At 34.0% G+C, this 27,829-nt stretch overlaps 1 protein-coding gene across 7 annotated transcripts in view; it reads left to right on the plus strand.

Moving 5' to 3' along the window:
- ADGRL3 (adhesion G protein-coupled receptor L3) overlaps positions 1-27,829 on the plus strand; it is a 1,002,012-nt gene that overhangs the window by 348,289 nt on the left and 625,894 nt on the right. For all 7 annotated transcript variants that reach the window (XM_069105304.1, XM_069105298.1, XM_069105300.1 and 4 more), the window contains exon 3: positions 19,199-19,464. In XM_069105304.1, coding sequence (XP_068961405.1) covers positions 19,410-19,464 — 55 coding nt within the window. In that variant the 5' untranslated portion in view covers positions 19,199-19,409. The remainder of the gene's footprint in view (positions 1-19,198; positions 19,465-27,829) is intronic.

Below are 27,829 nucleotides of genomic sequence, written 5' to 3' on the forward strand. Positions count from 1 at the left end.
TGTCTGTCTTTCTCAGACTTCATCTAGAACATACTCACTTTTGCCATTGTAGAAGGATGTTGATAAATTATTGAGTGTACAGAGGAGAGTAAACAGGAAAATGAAGAATCTTGATTCCATGTCTTGTTGAGGCCTGATGGAAAGAACCAGAAAAAATACCATGCATGTTAGCTGTCTTCAAGTATTTGGAGGAATGAAAGAAAAAAAAAAGCATTTGTTAAATGCTTACATGCAAAGCAATGTGCTGGGTATACGAATGAATGAATGAATGAACTAGCCTGTGCTCTCAAGGAGCTCACGTTTTTATTATTTGCAGATAATATATAAGGTAGTTCAGCTTCGAATCAGATGGTAAGGGCTTGTGATTGGTAGGGCACAGTGGAAGGTAATAGTACATTTTCTTTAACTTCATTGTCATTAACAAAACTATATTGGTTTCTGATGTTGAACCATTTAACAGTACTTCTGACTTAGGTGATAAAATTTTCTTTCTTCTGAGTCTCTAATAACTGTTGCTACTGAGAAGGCAGGGGATACAGCATCTACAGAGGAAATTGTCAGGTAGCATCTCCATAAGGATGATCTGACCAAGGAGTCTAGAAATATGATTAGTATTCTTTTGGAAGAGGGAGTGTGGAATGGAGAGAGAAGGACTTGCTCCCATTTTTGGGAATTGAGCTTACCTGACAATCAGTGGCAGTTTGCCACTGATGGTTAGTAAATGGTAGTTAGTTGGTGTTGAAGACAGCAGTCCTCTTTCCACAAAGGATGATTCCTTGGTGAATGGCAGCAATGGCTGATCTAGAAACAGAATTGGTCGTCTGATAGAACTTTTGGGCTGCTACAGCAGAATTTGAGGGGATGTTTTAGTCAGTGTAGTTTGACTTGCCTAACACAAATAACCTCCTATCTCTCCCTTGAGGTGCCTTGCTTTTTCACTGAACCTGGCTAGTCTGCATCTTCAATTGCAGTTGGTGAGAATAGTAAGCCACTTCACCACAAGACTTGCTTTCCTTGATGATGATTCAAAGGGCCAATTTAGCAGCAGAATATTATTAGGGTCACTGATAATCCTGGACTATTAACTCCAGGAAGGATTAGAGTCCGGGGGTGGGGAACCAGCAGCCTCGAGGACACATGTGGCCTTCTAGGCCCTTGAGTGCAGTCTTTTGACTGAGTCTAAGTTTTGCAGAACAAATTCTTTTATTACCGGGATTTGTTCTGTGAAGTTTGGATTCAGTCAAAGGACCTCACTTGAGGACCTAGAGGACCACGGTTCCTAGAAGACCTAGAGGCACAGGTTCCCCACCCCTGGATCAGACTTTTGTTCTTTGACTTCAGAGGACAAGACCACAAGCAATGGGTGCAGACTGCCAAAATGTCAATTTAGGCTTGATGTCAAGAAAAACTAAAATACTTTGAGTTGTTCAAAGGTATAATGGACTCCCTTGAGAGAAGATTTCAAGCTTAGGGTTACATGGCTAGCTATCAGGGATGATATAGCAGGGATTATTTTGGTGTTTGTCTTAGACTGTATGTTTGCTGAGGTTTCTTCCAGTCTCAGATTTGGCAATTCTGCCATAGAAACCATAAATATGTGTTTTAGGTCACATAACAAAGTCTAATTTTGATAAAAGTTATAGAAGAAGTATTGTATCATATCCTACAAGCTTAGAAACTCTCTCTTGGTAGTAACAGCCTTTAATTCCCTTTAGGTATTTTAGGGATTGATATTTCATAATGGCCCATTAAAAAATGTGTTTAATTGAGACCTATCCAGGCACCCCCTACTGGGATGAGATAATTTCAAAACAGGGTTATTTTCTTTCCTTTCTGGTTGGTACCGATATTCTGATAATACAAAATGAAAAATATCTGAAAACTAGGTTAGAATATTTTATAGTCACTAATTCCTCACATGTTTCAACAAGATTTTTAAGTGCAATTGTAGAATCATGTCATATAACAAAACTGTTATATATATACATATATATATATCTATATCTATATATATATATATATATCTTTGGTTTTCTGACTTGTAAGAAATTTCTTTTTCTTTTCCTTTCTTTGCATGGAGATGGAGAGATTTGGTGTAGCCTTACTACTCCCTGTTATTTCTCTACATCTTTCCAAATGACATTTTAAATGGCCTTTTTTAAGTGAAAATAAAAAGTGCTGAGATGGTGTGCTGATCCGGTTCTGATATGAAATGTATTTTCCTTGAAAATATTATTTGTGAGTAAAATATTTTAGTGAAGCATTTAATAAGTCAGTTTGGGCAACTTTGCCATAATTTTGTGATAGATTGGTGTTAGCATCTATTCTGTAATACCCATGCTGAAATTCTCCAAATTATGAATGATCTAAATTCTAAAATTTTCATTTGTAAGTTTGTTGCTTGGGTATTGGCATTTCCCCATCAGGGCATTGCTAGACATGATGATTAGAGTAAGAAGCTAGGTCACAAAAGGCTACTTATCCCATAAAATAGATTGAAAATTACATACTCGCAGTAAGAAATCATAAAAAAAAATTAATGCTAGTAATATTTTGAGAGAGACAGAGACAGAGAGACAGAGAAATTGAGATTGCCTGCAGTGGAGTTATTTGAAGAATAAATGGTCTCAGAAAGAGAAAAATAGAAGAGAATTCTGTGAGCATAACCTACTGGGAATCAGGGTTGGTGAAGAAATGTTGGTATAAAAGTGTATGTATGTATGCACAAATACACATGTATATATACACATAGTGTTGTAGAAGTCTTAGTGCGGTATTAAACTACTAATGCTTAAAACTGCACTAAGCCTTTTGAGAGATTACGTAGACACAATGGTATGTATACACATGCTTATGTGTGTATATACCATATACATACATGCATATGATCACGCTCAATTTCAGGTAAAAGTTTTGGCCCGGGACAAGTCAGTTGCTTCCCCAAATGACTTATAGACATAGTGAGGAGAGAAGAATCTTGAAATTGATTCATTCTTTACTGAACATTATTAAGTCCAGTATTCATAGCTTCATAAGGATCTCAAGAATATGGAACCACTAATAGTGTCATATTGGTAGCATTAAGTGCAATAGCATTGCTGTTGATGCCATGCTATTCAAGAAGGGAAAAATACTGTTCAGTATCATAAATATAATCTTATTCTAAAATCATATACTATAGACAGAATTAAATGTAAAGAGTTGTCCATATTTTGAGCTTATGAAAAGTTTGTTATTGAATTTTCCCCAGAGATCTTAACATAAAGCATATCCTGAGGCTATTATACTTTACAGAGATGCTTGTGCAGTCTTCTTTACCTTCCTTATTCTCCTTGCTTCTAGCTTCTTCTCGAATTCATCCTCTGTATAGTTGCTAAAATGATATTATTATGAAAAAGATTAAACCTTATCACTCACTTGCCTAGGAATCTTCCATGGCTCCCTATTGCCTCTAGGATAAAATACAAAATCCACAGGCCGATGTGTAAAGCTCTCTCCAGAATGACTCCATCCTAACTCCCCAGATTTTCTTCATATTGTTCCCTGTTATGCATTGCAAAATTAAGGCAGGCTGACCTTTTTGCTTTTACCAAGCCTACCATTTCACCCACTTTTTCACTGTTTTCACATAGGATACCCCATGTGCCCTTTCTATTCTACCTCCTTGCCTCCGCTGCTTAGAATCCTTTTATTTTCAAGGTTTAATTCAGATGTTGTCTCCTTTGGGAAACCCTTTCTGTATTTTCCTCTTTATTAGTGTTCTCTTCCTTTATTGATCCTTCAATTTATGCATAGATGTTGTATCTTTCCAATAGATTGTAGATTCCCTAAGAATATCATTGTTTAAAATTTTTCCCTTGTATCTCCAAGACCTAATATAGAGCCTAAGTACATAGTGGGTAATTAATAAATACCTTTTGAATCATTGAATCTTGAAAAACAATTCACTTTCCATTTCACCACCAGCTGAAGTACTTATCTTCCCTGAAGCTCCTTTGCAAATGCTACATTGCATATTAATAATTTCCTGACCCTCCCCCAGCAGATATGGATCCCTTGCCCTTCAAATTCCTCATAACACTGTCACTAGGTTCCCTTATTATATTTATTTGTGGTGACCTCTCTTCATTTTCTCACCCCATCTCCACCCCAGTTGTTAATCCAACAGCTTGCATGTAACAAACAATAGATACTTTAATAAATCAGCTCAGAGTGAGCTTATTTAGAGAAACTAGGTTGTCTCTTTCTTTGTTATCGATCATCTAAGACATCACTTTCAACTTAATCATATATTTCATACTCTTTGCATGTTAAGATAACTCTGAGGAGAGGAGATGTAAGAAAAATATCATTCTCCCTGTTATCTGTTAACATGATACCCATCATTCCAACCATTGGCCTTATTCCTGGATCCTCTTTACATTTCTTGACTAAAGCAGAGTTGTTTTTTGATTTACATTTGTTTATTTGTTTGTCTATTTGTTTTTAAGTCCTTTGGGTCATCCATAGCCTTTTTTAAAAATAAACCTCTGCACTAGCCTTTTTGCACTATCTTAACACATTCATACTTATATTTTATATTCCTTAATTATTTATCTCACATCCAATTTTTTCATTTGTCCTTTGAAAACATGAGCTCACCAGAGAATTCTCTTTGATGGCTCTTTAAGATAGTCCTTTGATTTCTTAGTTTTAGGTGCCTTCCATTTCCCTTGAATAACCCTTCCTGTAAGAGAACCAGGTGTAGGATTTGTATGCCTCTCTTTTCTCTGATCTTTGTGAAATCTACTTTCTTCAGAACTCCTAATATTACATGTAAAGTTATGACTAGAATTTTTCCTCCTTAGCTATCACCAATTCTAAAATAACAATGGTGCTTCTTCTCTCCCTCCTTATTATTGTTTCTTCTACTTCTCTATTCAGTTCTTCATTGTTGGTCAATGTAAGGCTATCACAGTAGCCTCTCACTTCTGTCTTCTAAAAGATAAAATCCATAGTAAGTCAGGCCAAGCATTTGTCAGTTGTTTTTTTGCTTTTAGTGTAATGAGTGTTCCAGAAGAAGCTTGGGGATTTGAAGTCCCTGATGAATACAGCATTTTGCTTACTTGCCAATTTTGTTATCCACACCAGGAAGTCATCCTCCTTTTCCTCTTGAAATAAGCTAACAAGAAGAAAATAATTTTCACATAATTCTTTTAAATTATAATACATATAATTATATATTAAATTGTAATACAAAGTATGATCTCACATAATTCTACTTTCAAAAGATATTTTAATTCATTTAAATAATTGGTAAAGTATCCTAAATAAGAAGATACTTTTAATCATTTTAATATTTTAGTATAATAGCACAGATGAGAATAATCTAGGTTGATTGTTACTTTGGGAAAGACTAATAGTTTACAGTTGCAGTTGGACAATTTACTTGTGTAGGTTCTTCTTTGCAATAACTTTGTTCTCACAAACTTTAGCCTTTGCATTAGATATTTCACTAAGTACTTTGCAGATGGGCATCTTTATATTTATATTGATTTCCTCCTGTTCTTCAAGAATCTTCTTAGATATTTATTTATTTATGCTTATTTAAGTACTCATCTAATTCAAACTTAAGGAACACAGCTTGGGATGGACCCATGTGATCAGGTCATCAACTTCACAGAGAAGCAACCAAATAAAGACAGGTTGTGAAGTGATTTAAGATCAAATAGCTGTATAAAAGGTTGACCTTCATTTTACAGTCACCTCAGGACATTTGCTAGGAATACATTTCAACCATTTTTCTTCAAATACTGTTTTTTTCCTTGTAACTTAAGACTCTCCTCCTCCCCCACGCACCTTCTGAAGAAAGTCTCAAAAATCAACATCCCAGGTTTCTAATTCTGATGATATTCCTGTGCAAATCAATAAACTTGAAGCAAACCTATATCATAAAAGAATGACTCTATATATTTCTCATGAATATATGACCTCATTAATTCAGTATTTCTATCTGAACATGCAGAACATTGCCTGTCACTTCCTGTCCTGTGCAACTTTCATTCATGTCTTCCTAATAGTTTGCCACAGGGAAACCAAACTTATACTAGATTCAGACACATACTCATTATGGTCTATCCATACATAACAAAGATAAAACATAGTCACAGAGATGGATGGATTAATAAATGCAATAGTTCAACATCCAAATACTTGTGTCTCAATCTACTACCATTTCATCTAAAATTTAAACATTCACTGTCCACAAAGATCTTAATTCACTTCTGAGGGTTCACAATGGAATAAATTCAGATCAGATTTAATGGTCTATGGATCTAAGAGGTCTTCTAGTTTTATCCTCTGATTTTATAGAAACTAGGAAACAATGTTTTATAGTAGAGAAAGCACACAGGATTCAAAATCAGAGACTCAATTTGAATTTTATCGCTGTTAGAATCTGAGTGATGCTAGGAAGTCATTCTCCCTGTTCCTTAGTTTCTTTATCTGCAAAATAAAGGGTTTATCTTGGATGATCTTTAAAGATCTACCTCGAAGTTCTATGGTTCTATATAAGAACCTTTCCTAATTCTTTGTAAAAAAAATGCATGTCAGTATGTAGGACATGATAAAACATGAACAATGTTCAATGATACCATTTTTAGAAATATGTGTATTGTGGTTCTGTTCATTTGGGTGTGTTTTTTTTTTTTGAAATTAACATCAATGCTAAAAATTTAGATTGTCATTTTTTAAAAAGTGATCCCCCCCCAACCCATAAGCAACTAGAAGTCCTCATATTAGGAGCTATTTCCCTATGGGATGGTTAAGGTACTTGGAAATAGGAAAACTCATCCAGTCTTATACAGTCAGTCTGAGTGAATCTCTCTGGGGCAATCTTCCTTTAGCCATCTTTCTTAGTGGGTCTGTTTGATACTAACATATGTAGTTTACAGGTGGTTATAAATCCAAACCTTCCCTGACAGAGGACTTTTACTTCACTCATATCTTATATTTGAGGATTTCAACATGAATCATCACATAGAATTAGATCTTAGTTCCCAGAATTATGTTTGGGTGTTGTGTTCTATGAAAGAGTGGATCAAAGAGAAACTGAGGCTAAACCAGTAAGATAGCTTTGTCTGGCCTACACCTGTGTCTTTAGACAGAGATCAGATTCACCTGCTACCCTCTGTGATCCCAACAGCCCTTTCATCCAGACTTGAAAATAATGTGAGTGGTTATAAAAAGGCACCCTCCATACTACAGCAGGGGCTTCATAGCAGCACTTGGGCAGCCAATTTTTCATGGACACAACACAATTTCTTATGCTCAATTCAGTATTTCCCCACCTCTTACAATAAATATACAAGAGTGCTCAAGAAGAGTCCTGGATAGCTAAATAATCCTGGCAGGGAGAGAACTTGGTTTTCACTAATGACAGGGTAAAGGAAAGGAATAAGCATTTATATAACTTCTTCTGTGTGCCAAGCACTGTGCTCAGTGCCTAGCCAAAGAGCTAGGGAATGGGGTGAAATTTTTTCTTGGCTTTATTAGTGACTTGCTGTCCAACTTTCAACAAGTTCTATTCAACAAGCTCCCTTACTTACAGACACTGTTATACATATATACATACACACACACACACACACACACACACACACACACACACACACATATATATATACCTATTGTTTTCCTGTTTTTTTAGTAGAAAAATTAAGAATATATAACAATGTCTTCCAAAAGAATTTTCAAGTAGAAACAAAGTATTGTTTTACTATTTTAAAACCAGAATGCATATGGTTAAGGAATAAGACATTGAGAAGGAAGGATCACAGTCCTTCCTGAGTACCTTAAAATTCATTCACTAAGGCTCCAGTTAGCCAAAGATGGAAGAGGAAGAAACTACCCATTCCCAGCCTCCTCCGTGTATCTTTTTTTCTCAGTATGCAAGTGCGTGCTCAATAAATACTTGTTGAACTGAATCAATACCTGTTAATAGAGCATGTATTTACTTTTGTTTAAAAAATGGTCAGACTTTAAAAAAATTAAAAAGTGATTTTCCTTTAATAATTATAAATTTTGCCTTTATGAAAGATGTTGTTTTAAAATGAAAATGAACAAAAATTCATCTTCATTACAAGGATTATTTGGCTGAATGTATAATAAACATGTCACAAACTGACTACTATACTTCTAGCTTAGAATTCACCAAAAGTTCATAAACACTTCACTATGTTGAAAATATCAATGATGGCAAATGCTTTGTTGTTAGCCTATAGTCTTAGAAATAAAATCGCACGAAATATTTTATCAGATATAAAATAGGTTAGCTCAAGGAAGAATTTTAAGATAATATGCCTGGAACTTTAGTTCCTGATTAAAGCACTAATCACTTTCCAGATTAAAATAGAAATGATAATTTAAGCCCAATTTTCTTTTATATATTAGTATACATGCTTTACTTTAGAACATACATGTAAGATAAATAAAATAGCTTTTCTAGACATCTTTTTTCATAAAAATATTATCTGCTTTTATTTACATTCTAATTAGCTAATATATTATTTTAGTCTGGTGTCTTTATTCTTATAATTTGACTATAAATGTATATGTGTGTATATTTGTATCTTTCTATACATCTATTGATTCTTAAGTTAAAATTGTTTTTCACATAATCAGAAGTAATAAAATTTTTTATTTTCCAAAAATAAATTGTTCAAAGAAAATATCTCAGTTAATTTTTTTTGGTTTAAAAATAAATATTTTATATTCTAAACTATGAATCTAATGGGATAGGACAGAAATTGAGATATTTCAAAGGATGAAGAAATTTTCCTAAAAGTCATCATACTAGAGTAGATATTATCCCTGATACTGTCTACCTGAATTTACAATGCACTCCATTCTTTTCTCATCAAACCTACTTTCCTCTGTTTGTTCTCTCCTTTTTTTTTACTTTACTTTAATTGTTTAAAGACCATAAATATTTCTTAAAATTGATTTAAACTAAAGTGACCATTTTGAGCAATTAACATTTTGTATGCTGTCTCAGTCAGTCAACAAGCATTTATTAAGTGCTTACTGCATGCCAGGAATTATGCTAAATTCTGGGGATACAAATATGCCAAAAGAAAGGCAGCTGATGCCCCAAAAAGCTTATATTCTAATGGAGGAAAACAGTACATGTTAGGGGAATTGTAAAGGAGTCAGAGGTTCCCAATTGGGTACATATTTTGGTGTGGAGATTCTTTTGTAGCTTGATGCATGTTTAGAATTCGAAAAAAGTAAAAAGTCCTGTTGAATGATTTTGGTATAATACTGTTAAGAGATGGTGATCTAATTGTAGGCCTGCTTTGTAATTTAGTGTTTGCCTTTTTTGCCTAGTTTCAGAATTCTTTTCATCTCTCCAAAGTTTTTCATATCTTAAAGAGACAACCAAATTATTTAATTACTTTTAACAGCATTTGAAAAATTATGTAAGTGTTCTTTACACTTGCTTATGTTTCATAACATCAATTCAAAATATTTGTAATTTTTTTGTGATCTTAGTATATCAATCTTATCTTCCATGGGTTTCAAGTCTAAGGTCACTTTGGTCAATGAAGCAGGCAAGTGAATATGTCCAACTATTGTCCATTGGGTTTGGAGCCTTCATCCTTTCTTGAAAGTTATTAGAGGTGAGGAATGACTTTGATCTTTTACAAATTCTTAAAGGTAGCAAACATTTTTGAATAGTTTTATGCAGTATTAAAATAATGCTTAATAGCCACTTTTCTTCTATAACTCTTGTCACTAAATTTGCTCTCCAGTTAAGCATTACTGTAGTATTAGCATAAGAAAATATAGAACCTTTTTGACATCATGAATAGTGAAATATGTACAAGGTCATTCTTCCCTTACATTCACTGTAGTTTTGGTTTATTATGCAAGATCAAACATTTAAAGTTGAGTGAAATTATTAAATCGTATATCGTATTCCTATACCACAAAAATATAGTAGAAGGGATAGGGGAAAGATGCCCCTGAGTGTATTCTGCCAATATAAATCATAGTTGGCATGGTAAAAAATGATACGTTTATATACTTCAAACACCTTTTAAAAAAGCATTTTGCTTCCATCCTTGTGAACATCACAGAGAGAAGATGCTGCATTAAAATTCTGTAGAACGATGATGAGGATGTTATGGTATACTCAGCTGATTTTTAATCTTGCTTCCAACCTCTTTGAAACTAATCAAGTTATGGAGTTCTCATTGACTTCAGAGGGAACTATGCAGATCCTCTCTTTGAAGGCTGTATATGTGTGAGAGAGAAAATAACCTCCTCTTTATAGGGCATGCACTATAAAGCACTGCTGTATGTGAGCTGAAGGTTGTGGGGGTATGAACTGTTATGCAGTAAATCATGCAAATATTACAAATTTACTTATGAGTGATGAATGTTAAATGCTTTCCTATAATGTATACATGCATAATTAAATTTTGAAGTTGAAATATCATCTTCAAGCTTATTAATTTGATATATTTTAGAAAATGCTTGGCTATCTATCTTTGGTTACTATTGATTGGACTCAAATGTAGTGATCTGTGAATATAAAATTTAGGGTTATCTAGATGCACTGGTATGATATAAATATTTGCTTAGCCTGTTAAAGAAGTGATGAAAGAGTAAATGAAATAAATAGATTAATATTTGGTAGAAGTTTATGTTATTTTTCCATAAGCCAAACATCTGTGGAAATCTCTATCATTAAAACTGCAATTTACACAGGTGTCTTGTGTGATACTGTATTTGGTTTGCTAATGAAAGTAATTCTGAGTTGTTTAGATTACTAACCATGGAGGAATGCAGATAGCATTTCACCAATATTCCTTAAGCAACCTCAAAATGAGATTTGCTAGCAGATACATATAATTTTATTAAATGTATTTAGAATGTTTAAAAGTAAACTAACATCTTGTAATTGGTATTGGAGTTTGTAAGAATACGTTCTTAACAATTATGTAGATTTTTTTTCCATTTTTCGGTATTCAAATTATGTGACATCTAGAACAAAATTAGAGAATCAAATAAAAGACTGTGGAAACATGTCATATGATAGAATTCTTAAACATTCCATTATTTTAAGGATCTGGGCTTTTATCTGTGGATATACTCCTTCTGCCCTGCTCAGCAAAGAGCTCCTGATCTGTGTTGGTGCTGATTGTTAAGAACTGACTACATCTAACCCCCACAAACTGGCTATGCCTTCTTCTTTCCATGCCAACCCATTCAAACATCTACCAACCCTCCCCCATCCCAGTTGCTTCTAGAAAGGACTTATCCTTCATTATTAATTTTTTGACTCTATTCAAATTACATTGATTTAATTCTTCTGTCACCACCATTCCAATTTATGTGATTTTCCCCTAATTGAAATAAAAGCACCTTAACCCAGGAATTCTTTTGTTTTTGTTTTTAAATTCCTAGGAAATAACATAGTAACTGTCATGGAAGAAGTCCTTAAATATAGTTTTTATTCATTTACTTTTTCATTTATTACTAAATAATTTGTCTGTGTATTTGTATATATACACACATGCATACATATATACTTGTATATGTATGTGTATGTGTGTGGTATTCTCTTAGGAAGGATAGACTGATGGGACAAATGTGATCTTTCTTTGGGTCCACTCTCAAAGCTTTTCCAGCTTGGTAGAATCAGCAGGCTGCTTTCTCCATGCTGTCATAGACTTTGAGGTCCCAGAGTTAACCTCCACATTGTGCTGAGATAGTAGAGGATGGATTTAGTAGAGGTAGCAATTTAGACAATTTTAAAAGCTGTCTGAGTTATTCAGTTACCACCTCCATAAGCTTTCTCAGTACCCTGAAGTTCAGTTGAGCCAGATCACTTGAACCCATTGAAGACAGATAGGATTTCTTTTACCTTGCATTACAAGTTGTTTTTGCCACTTGTCCAGAGTCACATCACCATTATGTCTCAGAATCTGGACTTGTACCAGATCTTCCTGGTCCTCAGGGAGGCTTACTATTGCTATACCGTGGCTATACTGCCTGTCTTTGCAGAGATAGAGTAGGTACTGGATCTGTGATTTCATTGTGCCAGAAGAAGGAAACAGATGGAAAATGAGTGGAGTAGCTATGTTATTTCTTTATTATCTGTTTCTTTTATTTCATCACCCACCTATCCCTTGCAATAACCATAGGCTTTTTTGGGTAGATTTATTGCCCGCCACTCCCAATGCGGCATGGTCTTTTTTGTTGCCTTGGCATGAAGGAATAAAAACCTAAAGAGACCAAAGGTATGTAAATTACACAGAAATTCTATGCCTGTTTATCAGGATTATTTTCTTCAAGATAATTTGCATAAATAATGGTGTCACATTAATTTTTTATACTATCTCATTTAAAATGGAAAGTTATAAAAATGAGAATTTTAGAGTTCTACAGGAACATATTTTTTCCTCTAATATGACCTTAATAATTAAATTGTATGTTTATTATAGCTTTTATGAAAATAATAGGTGGTTTGTAGAAATAGGTGGTTTGTCTATTTGCCTTTGGACCTTTCAACCCCCTTTAAATGTAGAAAATTGAAGTCACAAACTATTTCAAATGTCAATGTGCTTTGAGATGAAGACATCATATAAAAAGCAAAGTTATCTGTGGCTGATGAAGGGTCCTTTTCCAAACTGTCTCCCCAAGTACCTAATATACTGATATGTATGGTATTCACTTAAACTTTTGTTGTGAAAAATAAGATTCTAGAAGTTCTCAGTTGTTTTGTTCTTTATAAGCCAGAATCTGGCAAAAGACACACTGTTGTTTGTCTCAAGCCTCCCTACATAGCTTTGACCTTGAAGAGTTGATAACTTTTATTTATAAATGTGAGAAAAGTAATGAAGTAGATGTCCTGGACTTTATCAAACAGCTAGTTGAAACAGAATTGGGAATAAGGAATTTTATAATTGACAAAGAAATGGAGATATTTGCAAGGCCACAGAACTGGACCATAGCTAGGGAGAAAATTATATAATACATAACAGATAACATATTCTTACCGATGAGTGTATTGTTTGAAGATAATTTAAAATTGAAAAGGCCAGGCAAAGCTATGGGACTTGAGGAAAATTGATCCTTGTTTCCTTGAAGGCTGATTTGGGAATGGACTTTAGAGAAACCTCGCTCTCACTGCTGGCTAGATAGAAGTAACTTGGAGAATTTATATGGTGCATAAGGTTCTTGGCTTTGATTTTGAATGGAATCAGAAGTTCCAGTTTAGACTGTCTTTTAGAAGTTCTCCTCTCCTTGCTTTTTCTCACTGTTCTTTCCCCCTGCCTAGTCAGAAGTTTCAATCTACCAAGAGTGACCCAACAGTACATCAGAAACAATGTTTTAATGCTCTAAATGCCTTTCCCTTGTAATAAAAAATATAATCAAGCAAAACAAATACCCTCATTGGCTATGTTAAAAAAAAAGTTCATTCTTCATCCTAAAGCTGTCACCTATCACTTCGCTATAAAAAAAAATGCTCACCCTGTCAAGTAAAATTTGCTTATTTTCAAAGTTAAGAGAACGTTTTTTATGAGAGTTTTTTAAATAAACATAAAACAAACACATGTTCTTAGAAGCAGGTTCAGTTTTACTACCTTTCATTTGAAGTGTTGATGGAAAGACTGCTTGGATTGTTAAGGTATTCAGTCCCCCGTCCAGGGCTTCATCATTCCTGGAGAATCTTCAAATTTGTCTATGTTCATATGTTCATCCTTAAATGAATCACCAATAGTAAATAGTTTAGATACTTCTTTTGCTGTTTTTGGACATTTCTAAGTTGTATTTTAAAAAATATTTCCCAATTATATGTAAAGACAATCTTAAGTTTGTTTTTAATTCTAAGTTCTAAATTTTCTCCCTCTCCCCTTCATCCTTCTCTGAGACAGTAAATGATTTGGTATAGGTTATATGTGCGCAATCATGCAAAATATATTTCATGTTGTGAAGGAAGATCCAGACCACAAAAGAAAAAGAAAGACATGAAAAAAATAAAGGGAAAACAATATACTTCAATCTGCATTCAGACTCCATTAGTTCTTTCTCTGGAAGTGAATAGCATTGTTTATCATAAGTCCTTTGTAATTGCCTTGGAACATTGTATTGTTGAGAACAGCTAAGTCATTTACAGTTGATCATCATACAATATTGAACTTGTTATGTACAATGTTATTCTGATTCTACTCACTTTACATCAATCAGTTCATGTAAGTCTTTCTAGGTTTTTCTGAAATCTACCTGCTCATCATTTCTTATGAACACAAAATAGTATTCCATTATAATCATATACCACAACTTTTTCAGGCATTTTCATGCCCATTGATGAGCATCCCCTTAATTTTCAATTCTTTGCCACTAAAAAAAAGAGCTGCTACAAATATGTTTGTACATACAATTCCCCCTGCCCTATCTCTTTGGATACAGACTTAGTAGTGGTATTACTGGACCAAAGGATATATAGTTTGATAGCCCTTTGGGCATAGTTCCACATTGCCCTCCAGAATGATTGGATTAGTTCACAACCCTATGAACTCCACCAACAGGACATTACTATACCATTTTTTTCCACATTCCCTCAAATATTTATCATTTCCCTTTTCTGTCATACTAGCCAACTTAGAGATGTGCTATGTTATCTCAGAATTGTTTTAATTTGCATTTATCTATAGATTAGATATTGCTAAAATAGATTTTTATCAAATAGAGTTAGAGTATCATAGATCTAGATCTTGAGCAGCACTCAGAAGCCAGCTAGCTGAACTCACACATTTTAAAGAAAAGGAACTGAGGCCATGGGAGTTTAAGTGACTTGCCTAAGGTTACAATGGTCTCAGGCATGGTAAAAGTTGGATATCAACCCAGAACTTCTGACTTTAGCACCAGTTCCTTTTCCACTATATTATTCTGCATTCCAAATATATGCACCAAAGGGAAAGCATACCTTTCAACTACTCAAGTTATACCGTTGTACTGCTCAGCAATGACTGATTGCCCAACACATATTTCATTATTGCATCCATAAACAGAACCTGGGACTTTCTGAAACTTGTGGAAGATCCTTACTATTAGAAGGCACCTGGAAAGTTGTTACCTTCCCCAAAAGTCCTGAGATGTCCCTTGTGAGAAGAGTCTTATGTTTTTTATATATTGGTAGTGCTTCCGAAATTCCTTTTCTTCTCCTTTTCTCTTTTGTATTCTTCTACCCTGGCTTGGATCCATTACAATGTTTGTTGCTTGAAAATAGGGAGTGTATTTTGTCTTTCTTCCCCCCCCCCAGCCAAAGCTTAGCCCTGTGCCTACAACTTAATAGGTGTTCAATAAATGCTTGTTGACTGATTGTCTTTTGTCTCTTGAGAAGCTTTTGCTTCACATCACTTACTGGATTATTTCTTCCATCTTTCCTAGGAAAACAAGTCACCTTCTTTAATAAAGCAGATTATAAAGCCTTTCTTTTTATATTCTCTTCTAGAAACACAAATATCTATAGAATTTGGCATATGCTTAAGTATTTAATATTTCTAGAAGAAACACAAGCATCACTTAATGACTGAAGGTCATTTGTAGTATTTTTCAATTTTCAAATTTCCACATTGTTTGGAAGGAAATCTTGTGCTGTTGGTGGCTCCATAGGGCAAATCTTAAATGGATTAACTTTTTAGCTGTCAATATGGGACTTCTCTAACTTGCCAAAATGTATTCACTTCTAATCTCCTATTCCCTCCCGGTAATACCTATTTGCCCCCATATAAGTGGTAGTTTCAATCAGCAGATGTCTTCTCTCCTTTAATATCTGTTTGCCACCTGTGATCCTTAGGTACATAAACTTTTATAGTCTGCTGAAGCCCTCTTTGCAGTTACTCTCCTAATTTATTAGTTTTCCAATTGTAAGTAATATTTTACACAGAGGATACATTATTTAAAATAACTTTTGATATTAATAACTAAATGAACCATATTTTGGAAAACATTTTTGGACTTAATATTCATCTTAACACATGAATATTATATTTGGAAAAAAACATTCTTTAGGGATACTTTTGAGTCTACCATTCCAACTACATTTCAGTTCTGAAGCCTCCTGCTAGACATCTTTGATTTTTCATTCTATTTCATTACCCTAGCTAAATCCAAATAGGCTCTTCACAAATATCCTGGGCATTGGCCATAAGCTTGAGCCAAAGACACAGAAATACAAGATCCCATTGTGTTCATTTTCTGTTAACTATAAATGAATTTAGGTACTAAGGTTGGGTGCAATAAACTTAAATCATCTCCTGTAATAGTGTTTCCAAAGCTTATATAGAAATCATAAAAGATTGTTTGAAAATTGTAACACCACAGATTACTTTATCCAACTCTCTAGTTATTAATATGGATTGATACATTACAGAGAGAGTTCTAGACTAGCCAAAAGTTGTTTTTTTTTAATTTACTTGTGTTTTTTTTTCCTACTGTCATGGAAGATGTCCAATTCAGCATCCAATTGCAAGGAGTCACAATTAATGGTGAACACCTTCAGAAGTTCGTATTTGTGAATGATGATATAGTTATTGCATCAAGCCCCAGTAATACTGTTGATCAAAACATAAGAACCAAAGTGGTAAATATGCTACCTTTGTAATCAGTGAGATATCTTCTTGGAGGGAAGACACTGATGACTTTGTGTAGACTGAGGGCTTGTGCAATGCAAAGTGCATATGCTTTGTGTTCAGCACCAAGGCTGCAGTGAAGTTGTGTGAGGCAACACAGCTAATTACTGGCAAAAACACCTCAGATTCATTATGTGTTTGATTTTTAATTATTTTTTGGCCACATTGTATCTAGAAACTTTTTACTGTTGCCAAAATTTTGGGGACCCTATATGGGGTCATCCCCCACATTTTAAGAAGTGATGCATTAATCTACCACTCTATTTCCTAACCAGCACCAGATTTGTTTATGATTTGTACTTTGTAAAATAGTTTGAAATCTGGAACTGCTGGGCCATCTTCCTTCACATTTTTTTTCATGGATCCCCTTGATATTCTTGACCTTTTTCTTCCAGATGAATTTTGTTACTCTTTTTTTCTAGATCTATAAAATGATTCTTTGGAAGCTTGATTGGTATGGCACTAAATAAGTAAATTAACTTAGATAGAACTGTCATTTCTATTATATTGGTTCAGCCTACCCATGAGCCATTAATAATTCTCCAGTTGTTTAGACCTATCCATTTGTGTGAAAAGTCTTTTGTAATTGCATTCCTATAGTTTCTGGGTTCATTTGGGCAAATGGACTCCCAAGTATTTTATATTATCTGACATTATTTTAAATGGAATTTCTCTGTCTACATCTTTCTGCTGTATTTTGTTGGTAGTATATCAAAATGTGGATAGCTTCTGTGGGTTTGTCTTATATCCTGCAACTTCGCTGAAGGTGTTAATTTTTTCAACTGATTTTTTAGTTTATTCTCTAGAGTTCACTCAAAGTATACCATTATATCATCTGCAAATAGTGATAGTTTTGTTTTACCATTGTCTATTTTTATTCCTAACATTTCTTTTTCTTGTTGCCATAGCTAGCACTTCCAGTAAAATATTGAAAAATAGTGGTGACAATAGACACCCTGCTTCATTCTTGATCTTAATGGAGGCTTCAAATTATCCCCATTGTAGATGATACTTACTCTTACTTTTAGAAAGATACTACTTATCATTTAAGAAAGGGTCCTTGACTCCTATTCTTTTTAGCGTATTTAATAGGAACAGGTGTTGTATTTTGTCAAAGGCTTTTCTGTATCTATTTATATGATCATGTGATTTTTGTTGTTTTTCTTATTGATATGATCAGTTATACTGATCTCTTTTCTAATACTGAACCATCCTTTCATTTCTGTTATAAATATTACATCATCATAATGTGTGATCTTTGTGATATATTGCTATAATCTCCTTGCTAGCATTTTATCATATATTTTTGTATAATTTTAAAACCACATTAGTATATACCTTTATAATTCTCAACTGTTAGCTGCAAGATTTTTGAAAAGACAAAATAATTTTTTGGAAACAAACCCAAAGCATTTGTAAAGACACATGCCTTGATTTTTAGCAACTGAACTATGAACAGATTGGCTCAAAAATGAGTATTTTGCAAATGCAGTTTGAAAAATATTTCTATTTCTTCATGAAAATCTGTGTAAAGATAGCTAAAGGAATTGATCTATATGTCTAATTAAAAAACAAAACAGGAAACTGAATGATTGATTGAAAGTTAGTATTCTTTGAACTCCATCTCAAGATGGTCATGACTAATGGGAAATCATTGTTATTTTTCTGTGTTTTTGGGAAAAGTCCAATTAAGTTGCGGATTGATGTTTATATAAACATAGTCACCAAAATCAGACTGTTTTTTAAGGAGCATACAACTTAGCTTATGTTTATTAAGAAAAATTCCAAGATATTTCTGAGTAAAACCCTTTGTTTATTTCTATTTGTAGGAATGGGCAAAGGTCAAAATGGCAAAAATTAAAAGCGTAAGATCATAGCCCTTTCCCCCCACCTTCATTTTCTCAGGTTGTGAATTTGGGAGAGTGAAGGTAGATAACATCTTTATTCATATACATAAATACACATATATCTACATGCATACACATACATACACACACTCACATATATCACTATTATCAGCATTTATTCTTTTTGGTAGTAGATGGCCCCTGATAACCTTTCCAACTCTAATAAGATGTGAATTTTTGAGGTTTTGGCATTTGGCTTCCATGTACATGTAATAACTATTGAGGTATATATAATAGCTCTCATTTATGTAGGGCTTTAAATGTTTGAAAAGCAATTTATGTATGTTATCTCATTTGATCCTCACAACAACCCTATGATATGAATGAGGAAACTGAAAGAGAGAGGTTAACTGACTTGCTCAAGGTCACACATGTAGGAAGCTTACAGGGTTGGAATCAAAGTTAGGTTTCCTGACTTCAGGTCCTTCAAATCCTATCTACCACCACTTAACTTTCTGTTATATTGTATGATATTGTTATAGTTATTGATCTGGAAAATTAGATTTCATTGAGACTCAAGGAATTGTCTCATTCTTAAATCTTGTTGTAAGTGTACTTATCTCTGTTTGCTTCTGACCCTTTTCATTGTTTCTTTTCTCATTATAGGTCTTGGACTCTGGATATTTGTGTTTTTATTTTTAAACATTTTTTTGAGGGAGGTTTTTTTTTTTCTTTTTTCTTTTTTTAAAATTCTCCTCCCTTTAAAGTAGAGCCATCTACTTTGTGGAATACAGAAGAAGAACGAAGAAGGACATTTATTTCATTTCACTTTGGAAGCACTCATCACTGAGCAACCTTCGAGTCACGGTACACAGCCATGTGGTCATCACAGCTGCTATTCTCCATGATGCTCTTTGCTTCAATCATTCACGGTAAGGCTGCAGTGGAGATGTACGCGGAACGGCTATCTTCTTCTTCCTTAAGTCATATAAGATTCTCTTTCTAAGTCAGCAGACTGACATCTGCTGTACATTAATTCCAGGTAGGCTTGAATCAGGGCTGAATATTTGTACTCTTAAACGGCAAACACAAAATGACTTCAAGATATATTTCCTGAAGTGTGCATGGAAATATATATAGCCTTAATGTATGTATAGTTGTATTTATCTTATGAATACATGTATACTACTCAGAAGTTTATCATTAGTATCCTTCTGGGGAAAAAATGATCCTTGCTGAATTTATTGCATTATTTGAGGAAGTTTTTTTTTTAAATAATTGTTTATTTTGCATTTATCTTGCATAGGAAGCCATTTTTACATTTAATTAATATTTACTTCAATGATCTGTGATGCTGTACATATCAGTATGCTTTCACTGATGCAAATTATATACTTTCTAAAACTTAATAGTCTTTGAGAGTTGTTATGCCATGCCTGTCCCCCAAAAAAGTCCTGTAGGAAACCAGGAATAGCTAGCTAGGTTGGTCAACCATTGACAGATATTTCTGGTCCTGAATTAGAACTTTTTCCCAATGTAGTAGAATCTGAGAGAAATAAAACTTCACAGACATAGTCATTGAGAACCATGACAACTCCACAAAAGAAAGAGACATCAACTTACTTTGCAGTGTTATTAAAAACAATCACCCACAGCCCTGTGATTGGAAAAACAAACAAACAAATTAAGGTAGGTGATTCTGGGATGATTATTTTCTATTAGCCCACTCAAAATAAAAAACAAAAATCCCCAATAATGTCTTAGTTTCTTTAGATATAGCATCCTTTTTCAACGCCACAATTTTGCTAAAAAGAGGTATAAAATTAAGGATATCTCTTAATAAGGAAACATTTAGATGAGGCCAAATTTCAGTTATAAAATTTCATCTTATTGTTCTAAATCTTTCAGGTGAAAGATATTTTACTAGACAATTCGGCAAACCATAGCTTTTTGTCAAACTCTCAAAATAGTATTTCCTAAATTAAAAGTGCTTTGCATTGGAGTACAACTGGGGTGACTTGATGGGTAAGATGGCTTATATTTCTCACATATCTGGGGCTAATTTTAGCAACATAATTGAATAATGTAGTAATTTCCATTTGCCGACAAGAACATTGGAGGATAATCAGTAGATGAAGTGAATTGTCAGTTCAGCTCACCTTTGTTTTTAATTGATTATAAAAATCAAATCCTACTTTAACAAGATTTTGCCTAACAAAGTGTTTCTCATTTTCAAAAATCTATCTTGTACTGATTCCATCATAGAAACTCTAGACAGTAGTGCTAGACTCAGTCACTTCTGGTTAGCATATGGCATCCTATCACTATAGCAGTCATTCAGAATTGGCTTTTCTCCCAAAAGGTGTCTCTCATGCATGTACTGTATCAAAACTTTTCAAGACGCCTCAGAAGATGTAACATCCTAAAGAACTTTCTTTGTTGACCTCTGGTTACTAATTTCTGGCAAGGCACAAAGGAGGAAAATTTATGCTTTCCAAAGGTATTAGTCACTGTAATGGAACAGATCCTGGACTATATCCAAGATAAAAATGGATTCCTGGTGGATAGTGAGGTCCTTCATATATTCCAGTTTGGAGATGACATTGTTCTAATTGCATTGAGGTGTGCAACATTACAAAACCTTTTAAATAAGAGTCATAAATACTCAAAAGACTCTGGTCTAACCATCCACGTAAATTGAACAAATTGGGTGAAAAAAAAACCTGTGGTTCAGATGATGACATGAAGTTGAATTGCCTATAGACAATATATCGATTTTATGTCAGTATGTTTGTGTATATATATGTAGAGGATTTTGTGTGTGTGTTTGTTTATGTTTGTGTTTGTATATGTGTATAAACTTGTATTGGACCTGGAATTAAACACAAGGATAAGAGGAAGAAGAATTGCCTACAGGAAATTGAAATTTCTCTTTAATGATGCTAAACTTCTTCTATAAAGAAAGGCTCATCTTTTTAATATTATATTCTAGTGTCCCTATGTGTACATGTAATGGAACACTAGAGTCTCCAAAGAATTGAAAATGAATATCACTCTAAGCACAATACAAAGCTTCATATTAAATGTTATTAGTCTGTCACACATTACAAATAAGAAATTACAATGGAGAATTGAAGTAAAAGATGTTATTAAAGAAATGTAGGACCAAAACATGCAATTGGGTTGATCCCATATCAAAGGGGAAAGAAAAGCACTGTGCATTCCTTTGCTCCATTGCATATCTTTTTGAAGTCAAGAGAAATTAGAAAAATGGGTGGACCCCATACCCCAAACTTGTGAGAGGGCAGTGGACAAGAGTTATACCATAGAAGGAGTCATGAACAGTTTTGAAGTTTGAATGGAGGGGATTGTAATCTATCTGAGATGCCAGATCCATTTGAGAATTGAAATAGTTTTGTTTCTTTAAAGTCTATAATATAATTAAACAGCAATGTGCAAGAAAGAACCCTACTTGAGTTACTGTTAATAATATGGTGAGATATTTATTGGAAGCAATTACAACTTTTATTTAAAATTGAAAAAGAGAATTTGCAAGGTTTATACTTGGGTAAATTTGAAGACCATTTGATATTTGATGAAGGATTAGAGTGTGTGTCACTTGATATAGTTACTCTGGTTCCTAGCAGTAGCTGAGTGGTACAGTGGATAGAGTGCTGGGCTAGGAGTCAGGAAGACCTAAGTTCAAATCTGGCCTCAGATACTTATTAGCTGGGTGACCCTGGGCAAGTCAGGTAAGCCTCTGTTTGTTTCCTTACCTGTAAAATGGGATACTAATGGCATCTATCTCCCAGAGTTGGTGTGAGGATCAAATAAGATAGTAATTGTAAAGCACTAAGCACAGTGTTTGGCACAGAGTAAGAGCAACACAAACATAACTTTTTAAAGTGTTAAGTAATAATAATCAAGTAGTAGTAGTAGTAGTAGTAGTAGTAGTAGTAGTAGTAGTAGTAGTAGTAGTAGTAGTAGTAGTTGTAGTATTTTGTTATTGAAATGCAGTCCTCATTGATTATAGATATATGGGTATTTCTGTTTAAATTTTTTTTGTGCTATCTTGGAATTAGCTTCAACATCCATTCTAAAATATTTAAATGTAAAATCCTTAAAATATAAGTCTCCCACATTGTGTTTTGGGAAGCTGCAAATAAAAAGGGCTTTTGCTGTTTTAATCAAGGCAAGGTTTAGGCTAGAGGCACAGCTCAGGGGTAGAGCATATGACTATTGATCAAGAGGTCTTTGCTTCCTATCCAGGTGCCCTCTACCAGCTGCCGGTTATGGCTATATACATTAAGCTTTTTGCAAAATGAATTAATTTCCTCAGAACGCTGCCTGAATGAAATCTCTTGATGGCTGCTCATTCATTGTGCATAAAGCAGAAATGACAAGGCAGCCAGCAAGAGCATTCTCCTGACAGTGTTTTTAGTGCATTTAAAGAAAAAAAAATCTAAGCCTTCCTGTTCTGATGGTGGCTCTACAAATGATGTAAAACTGATACTGAAATTCAAAAGTTGCTAAATAAATGAAGATATAGAGTCTCCAGATTTCAAAAGATTGCAGAACTATGTTCCCACCCCTCTCATTTTCATAGATTCCTATACATATTCAACTAGATCTACCCCCTACAGAAATTTAAGTTGGGCCAGCTGCTGAGAACTCCAGATAAAATAAGTTTCATATGGGAAAGTTTAATATGAAGAAACCATAATATTTAAAAAAGGTAAGAATTGCCTTGAAGTGATATGTGGATAGAGAGAGTCATCCTGGCAGATGCAGAGATTGTGGAAAGTGGTCCTTAAGTCCATAAAAAAAGAAGACCTATGTAATACTTCCCTTCTTTCACCTTGCTGAAGCTCTTTTTGGAAGATGTTTTGTTTTTTTTATCCTGAGTATAAAATTATTTGTGTCAATAATTTTAACTTTGAGTAGATTGTTTAGTGCAAAGAAGTGTATACACATTCATTCTCAACCTTTGTAGTTTAAACACCTGAGAAATATATGAGATCTAATAGCTTGATATTTTATTATTATTTTTTTAAAGCAATTGGGGTTAAGTAACTTGCTCAAGGTTACATGGCCAGTTAATTCTGGGTGTGGTGCTAAGTATCTGAGCCCTAATTCAATCCCCAGGTCATCCCGACTCTGGCGCCAGTGCTCTTACTCTCTGTGTTACCTGGCCACCTCGATATTTTATTATCTTTATAAAACAAAACAAATGTAGAACTTTTCCCAATGGAAAACATATTTTACACTATTAGTATTGCAATTTTATTATAGCATTAGTAACTAACCAAAATTGATTAAGCCTTATTCAAATAAATAGATAACTAAATAAATATTTACATATACAAGTATGTGTATATGTCTGTATATTGCTTATGTATAACACACATAGAGATTTTTTCATATGTAGTTTATATAAGCATATATATAATAGTACCATTGTATTCTCTCTCTGCCTTTATTTCTGCCTCTACACCTATCCATCTATATCTCTATATATAGTTTGATCTCAACATAGTTCTGATTATTGTTTAATTGGTGATCTCTATGTTATCATGGAAAATCTAACTAACGTGCAACATTGCATATATTGACAACACCCTCTTCGCTACCATCTATATCTATTTCTGTCTCTGTGTGTGTGCATTTTCCCCCTCTGTCTTCTTTCTTCTCCTTGGCTTATTACCCTTTAGTTGTACACCATTCCCCTGGAAGCAATGAGAACCTTACTATCCCAGTTCATATTCTGAACTTACCTGATGCCTCTTCACTGTTCTAAGAAATAACTGTAGTGATTTATGTCTGCAGTACACTGCTTAGTCAGGAACATTTAGAATTTCCTGAATTCTTGGATTTGTAGTATATAGGGGCTGTCATTTTAATTTGAACTCCATGGATTTCTTTTGTAAGTTATGTTCAAAATTTTATGTCGGACTGAAAAGAGAAAAAAATATCCCCATATAGCTTTGAGGTTGTTCCTATTTTACCACCTACTTATTTTTTGCTGGTAGAACACCACGAAAAAATGTAAAATTTTAAGATTTACAAGATATCCTAAAAGTCTTGGTGAAGTTTTATGGTGTCCCAGAAGTCTCAGGACATTTTTAAGCTTTATAAATGTGTATGTATATGCATGATCTCCAGTCATCCTGATGAATATCAGGTCACTGGATCTAGGTGGCTCTGGAGGAGAAAGTGAAGCTGGCAACATAGCACAGCCCTCCCTCACTCAAATCAAATTCAACTGCAAGTCATGTCATCATTTCCCTGATGCCATGGTCCTCTTCGAAAACGAAGGACAAACGCAACCTGTGAGTAGAAAGAGCTGCCTGAATGGAAACAGGCCTAGCTGAGTCACTCAGCTTGTCCTCTCCCTCTCTCATTACTTTTCCTACCCTCCAAAGGAAGGTAAATTTTGATGGCCGGGAGCTGCCTAACTTGGGGTTTACTGGCTATGTTCCTTCCTTCCTTCCTCCCTCCCTCCCTCTTTTTTCTCGCCCTCTCCTTTCCTCCCTCCCTCCATCCACAGAACCTTAAATCCAGTTCAGTCTAAAGCAATATGTCTCTACCTAAGCTCCACTTAATGGCTATATATCGGGCCTTCCTGGCTTAGAGTGAAAGTCAATGGCAACAGTTTCTGCTTTGCAATAGCAAGCCTGAGGGTCTCCCCCTCCCACCTTGATTTTTTTTCTCTTTTTATTTTTCTAATTAAAGGGGACATCCCTAGATTCACTTCTTAAAGAGGCCTATTCAATGAATGGGCAGTTACCTCACTCTCAGTGAGTACCTGCAAAGGCCTTAGTTAAAAAGGCCCATGGTCTGTCATTGCATCCTGAGTCAACTGTAGTCATTCTGATAAATATCAGGTCACTGCATCCAGATGACTCTGGAGGAGAAAGTGAGGCTGGTGACCTTATACAGCCCTCCCTCCCTTAAATCAAAGTCAACTGCAAGTCATGTCATCATTTCATTGATGACATGGTCCTTTTTGAAAATGAAGGACAAAGCACAACAAGTATATGCACACATTTATGTATGCATTAGGCAATATGGTATCATGGATTGAAAACTGCCCTCAGATTCATGAAGATTTGCATATTAAATTCATGTTTCTGCCATATATTGACAATGTGACATTGGGCAAGTCATTAAAACTCTCAATGCTTTATGTAACTCTTTAAAACTTGCCAAGACTATTTCATGACTCAGAAGTTATTTACACTAATGAAGTCTAATGTTAAATCCCTATCCCTAACATATATGTAGATAATATGCATACAGATGCATTTTATTTACACACACGCGCACGCACACACACACACACCTCCTTAAAGGAAATTACTTGCCTTGGTTCCCTATTTTCTCACAAAAATTTCTCCAATAATTTTTTGTAGCAAGTATATTTCATTTTGCTGCAGAATCATTTAGCATTCAAAGGCTTTGATAGATACATTGATTTCATATATAAAGACAATCTCTGTAGTTTATGTGATTATATGAGGGAAACTTGGGAAATATTTATCATTATAGATAGTGCCAAGAAGTGGCATTTGACTAATACTTTTTAGTAGCAACAGGGTAGATTTCATTGATGTTAAAATGAATTAACTTTATACATATATATCTTTACTCTAGCAATGTATGCATATAAAGAAAGTCGTTATAATGCATAACATATTATCATATGTTATGCATTATAACTACTTTCAAAGTTATTTTTCATGTCTGCATATGATTTAATAAAAACAGATGATCTGAAATCATTTTTGGTTTATTTTCTGCTTCAGGTAAGATTGTATTGGTAAGAGAATTCTGCTTAAATGCATTTTCCTTCATTTTTTACCATATGATTCAAAGAATACATGTTTTATTCATAGTGAAATAGTGATTTGTAATGTAGGCTTTTTTAAAAAAATTGTTGTTTTAAGAGATTAAGTACTCTTAAAAACATCCAGTGTTTGCTAGGCTAGGTAATTGGCATTACATGCAGTATTTCTATTTTTATGATCTTAAACAATATTTTACCTAGTAATAACATAGAAGGTTATCATGGACAGACCCTACTAAATTCTCATTAGGTGTACTGTGCTATTAGATCTTGGAAAAACGTCCAGTCATTGAATTGAATACACAAACCAACAGGATCATACTCTAGTGTTTTCTACTGCCTCTGCAAGACTTGGTTTAAATGCCCTTCTAATATAAAAATATTAAATACAAAGAATACAAAAGTATCTGTGAATCTAACTCTAAATAGTCTGAGAAGAAACAAGCAGGGAGTCATGTATTTTCACATTACCTCTGTACCCTCAGTTCTGATTCTTTTAACTTTTAGGTTGCACAAATACTTTAAACATGTAAGTGTCTGTGTTATAGAATGTAAGTAATACATACCTACTATACTCAGGTGTTTTGGAATTAAGATATGCTTATAATATATACCATTTTTACCTATAATATACACCATTATAGTATAATATATACCATTTTTGCATTTTATTACATGTATTAGAATGGCCTGCCACCACACCCTCATTTTCTCCTCTACTGTAAAATCTCTTCTTTCAGGGCCTTCTGTTATGAGACAATATTCCCCCTTCTTCCTCTTCCTTCCCCCTTCTCTCAATGAATTCCTCTTTCTCATCCCTTAATTTTTTTGAGATAATACCATATACTCAACTCATATCTGTGCCCTCTGTCTACTCCTTTTAACTACCCTAATAATGATAAAGTTCTTAGAAGTTACAAGTATCATTTTGCCATATGAGAAGGCAAACAGATTAACCTTATAGAACCCCTTACGATTTTTCTTTAATGTTTGTTTTTTTATTTTTTTCTTGAGACTTGTGTTTGAAAGTCAAATTTTCTTTTTAGGTGTAATCTTTTCATCAGGAAAGCTAAAAAGTTCTCTATTCATTAAATGTTCATTTCCCTACCCCGCCTACCACCAGACAGACTATTCTTAATTTGCTAGGTAGATAATTCTTGGTTATAATCCTAGCTGCTTTGCCTTTTATGCTGTAATATTCCATGCCCTCATTCCCTCACTCCTTTAATTTGGAAGCTGCATAATCTTTTGTGATATTGACTTTGGCTCTAAATTTTTGAATTTTTTTCTTTCTTGTTACTTGTTAAATATTTTCCCTTGAACTGGGAGCTCTGGAATTTGGCTACAATATTCCTAGGAGTTTTCATTTTAGGATCTCTTTCAGAAGGTAACCAGTAAATTCTTTCAATTTCTATTTTATTTCTCTATTATCAGGGTATTTTATGAGTACT

This window comes from Petaurus breviceps, unplaced genomic scaffold (assembly GCF_028583685.1).
Source record: "Petaurus breviceps papuanus isolate PSGF00001 unplaced genomic scaffold, PetGlider_PUasm1.0 76, whole genome shotgun sequence".
NCBI lineage: Eukaryota > Metazoa > Chordata > Mammalia > Diprotodontia > Petauridae > Petaurus > Petaurus breviceps.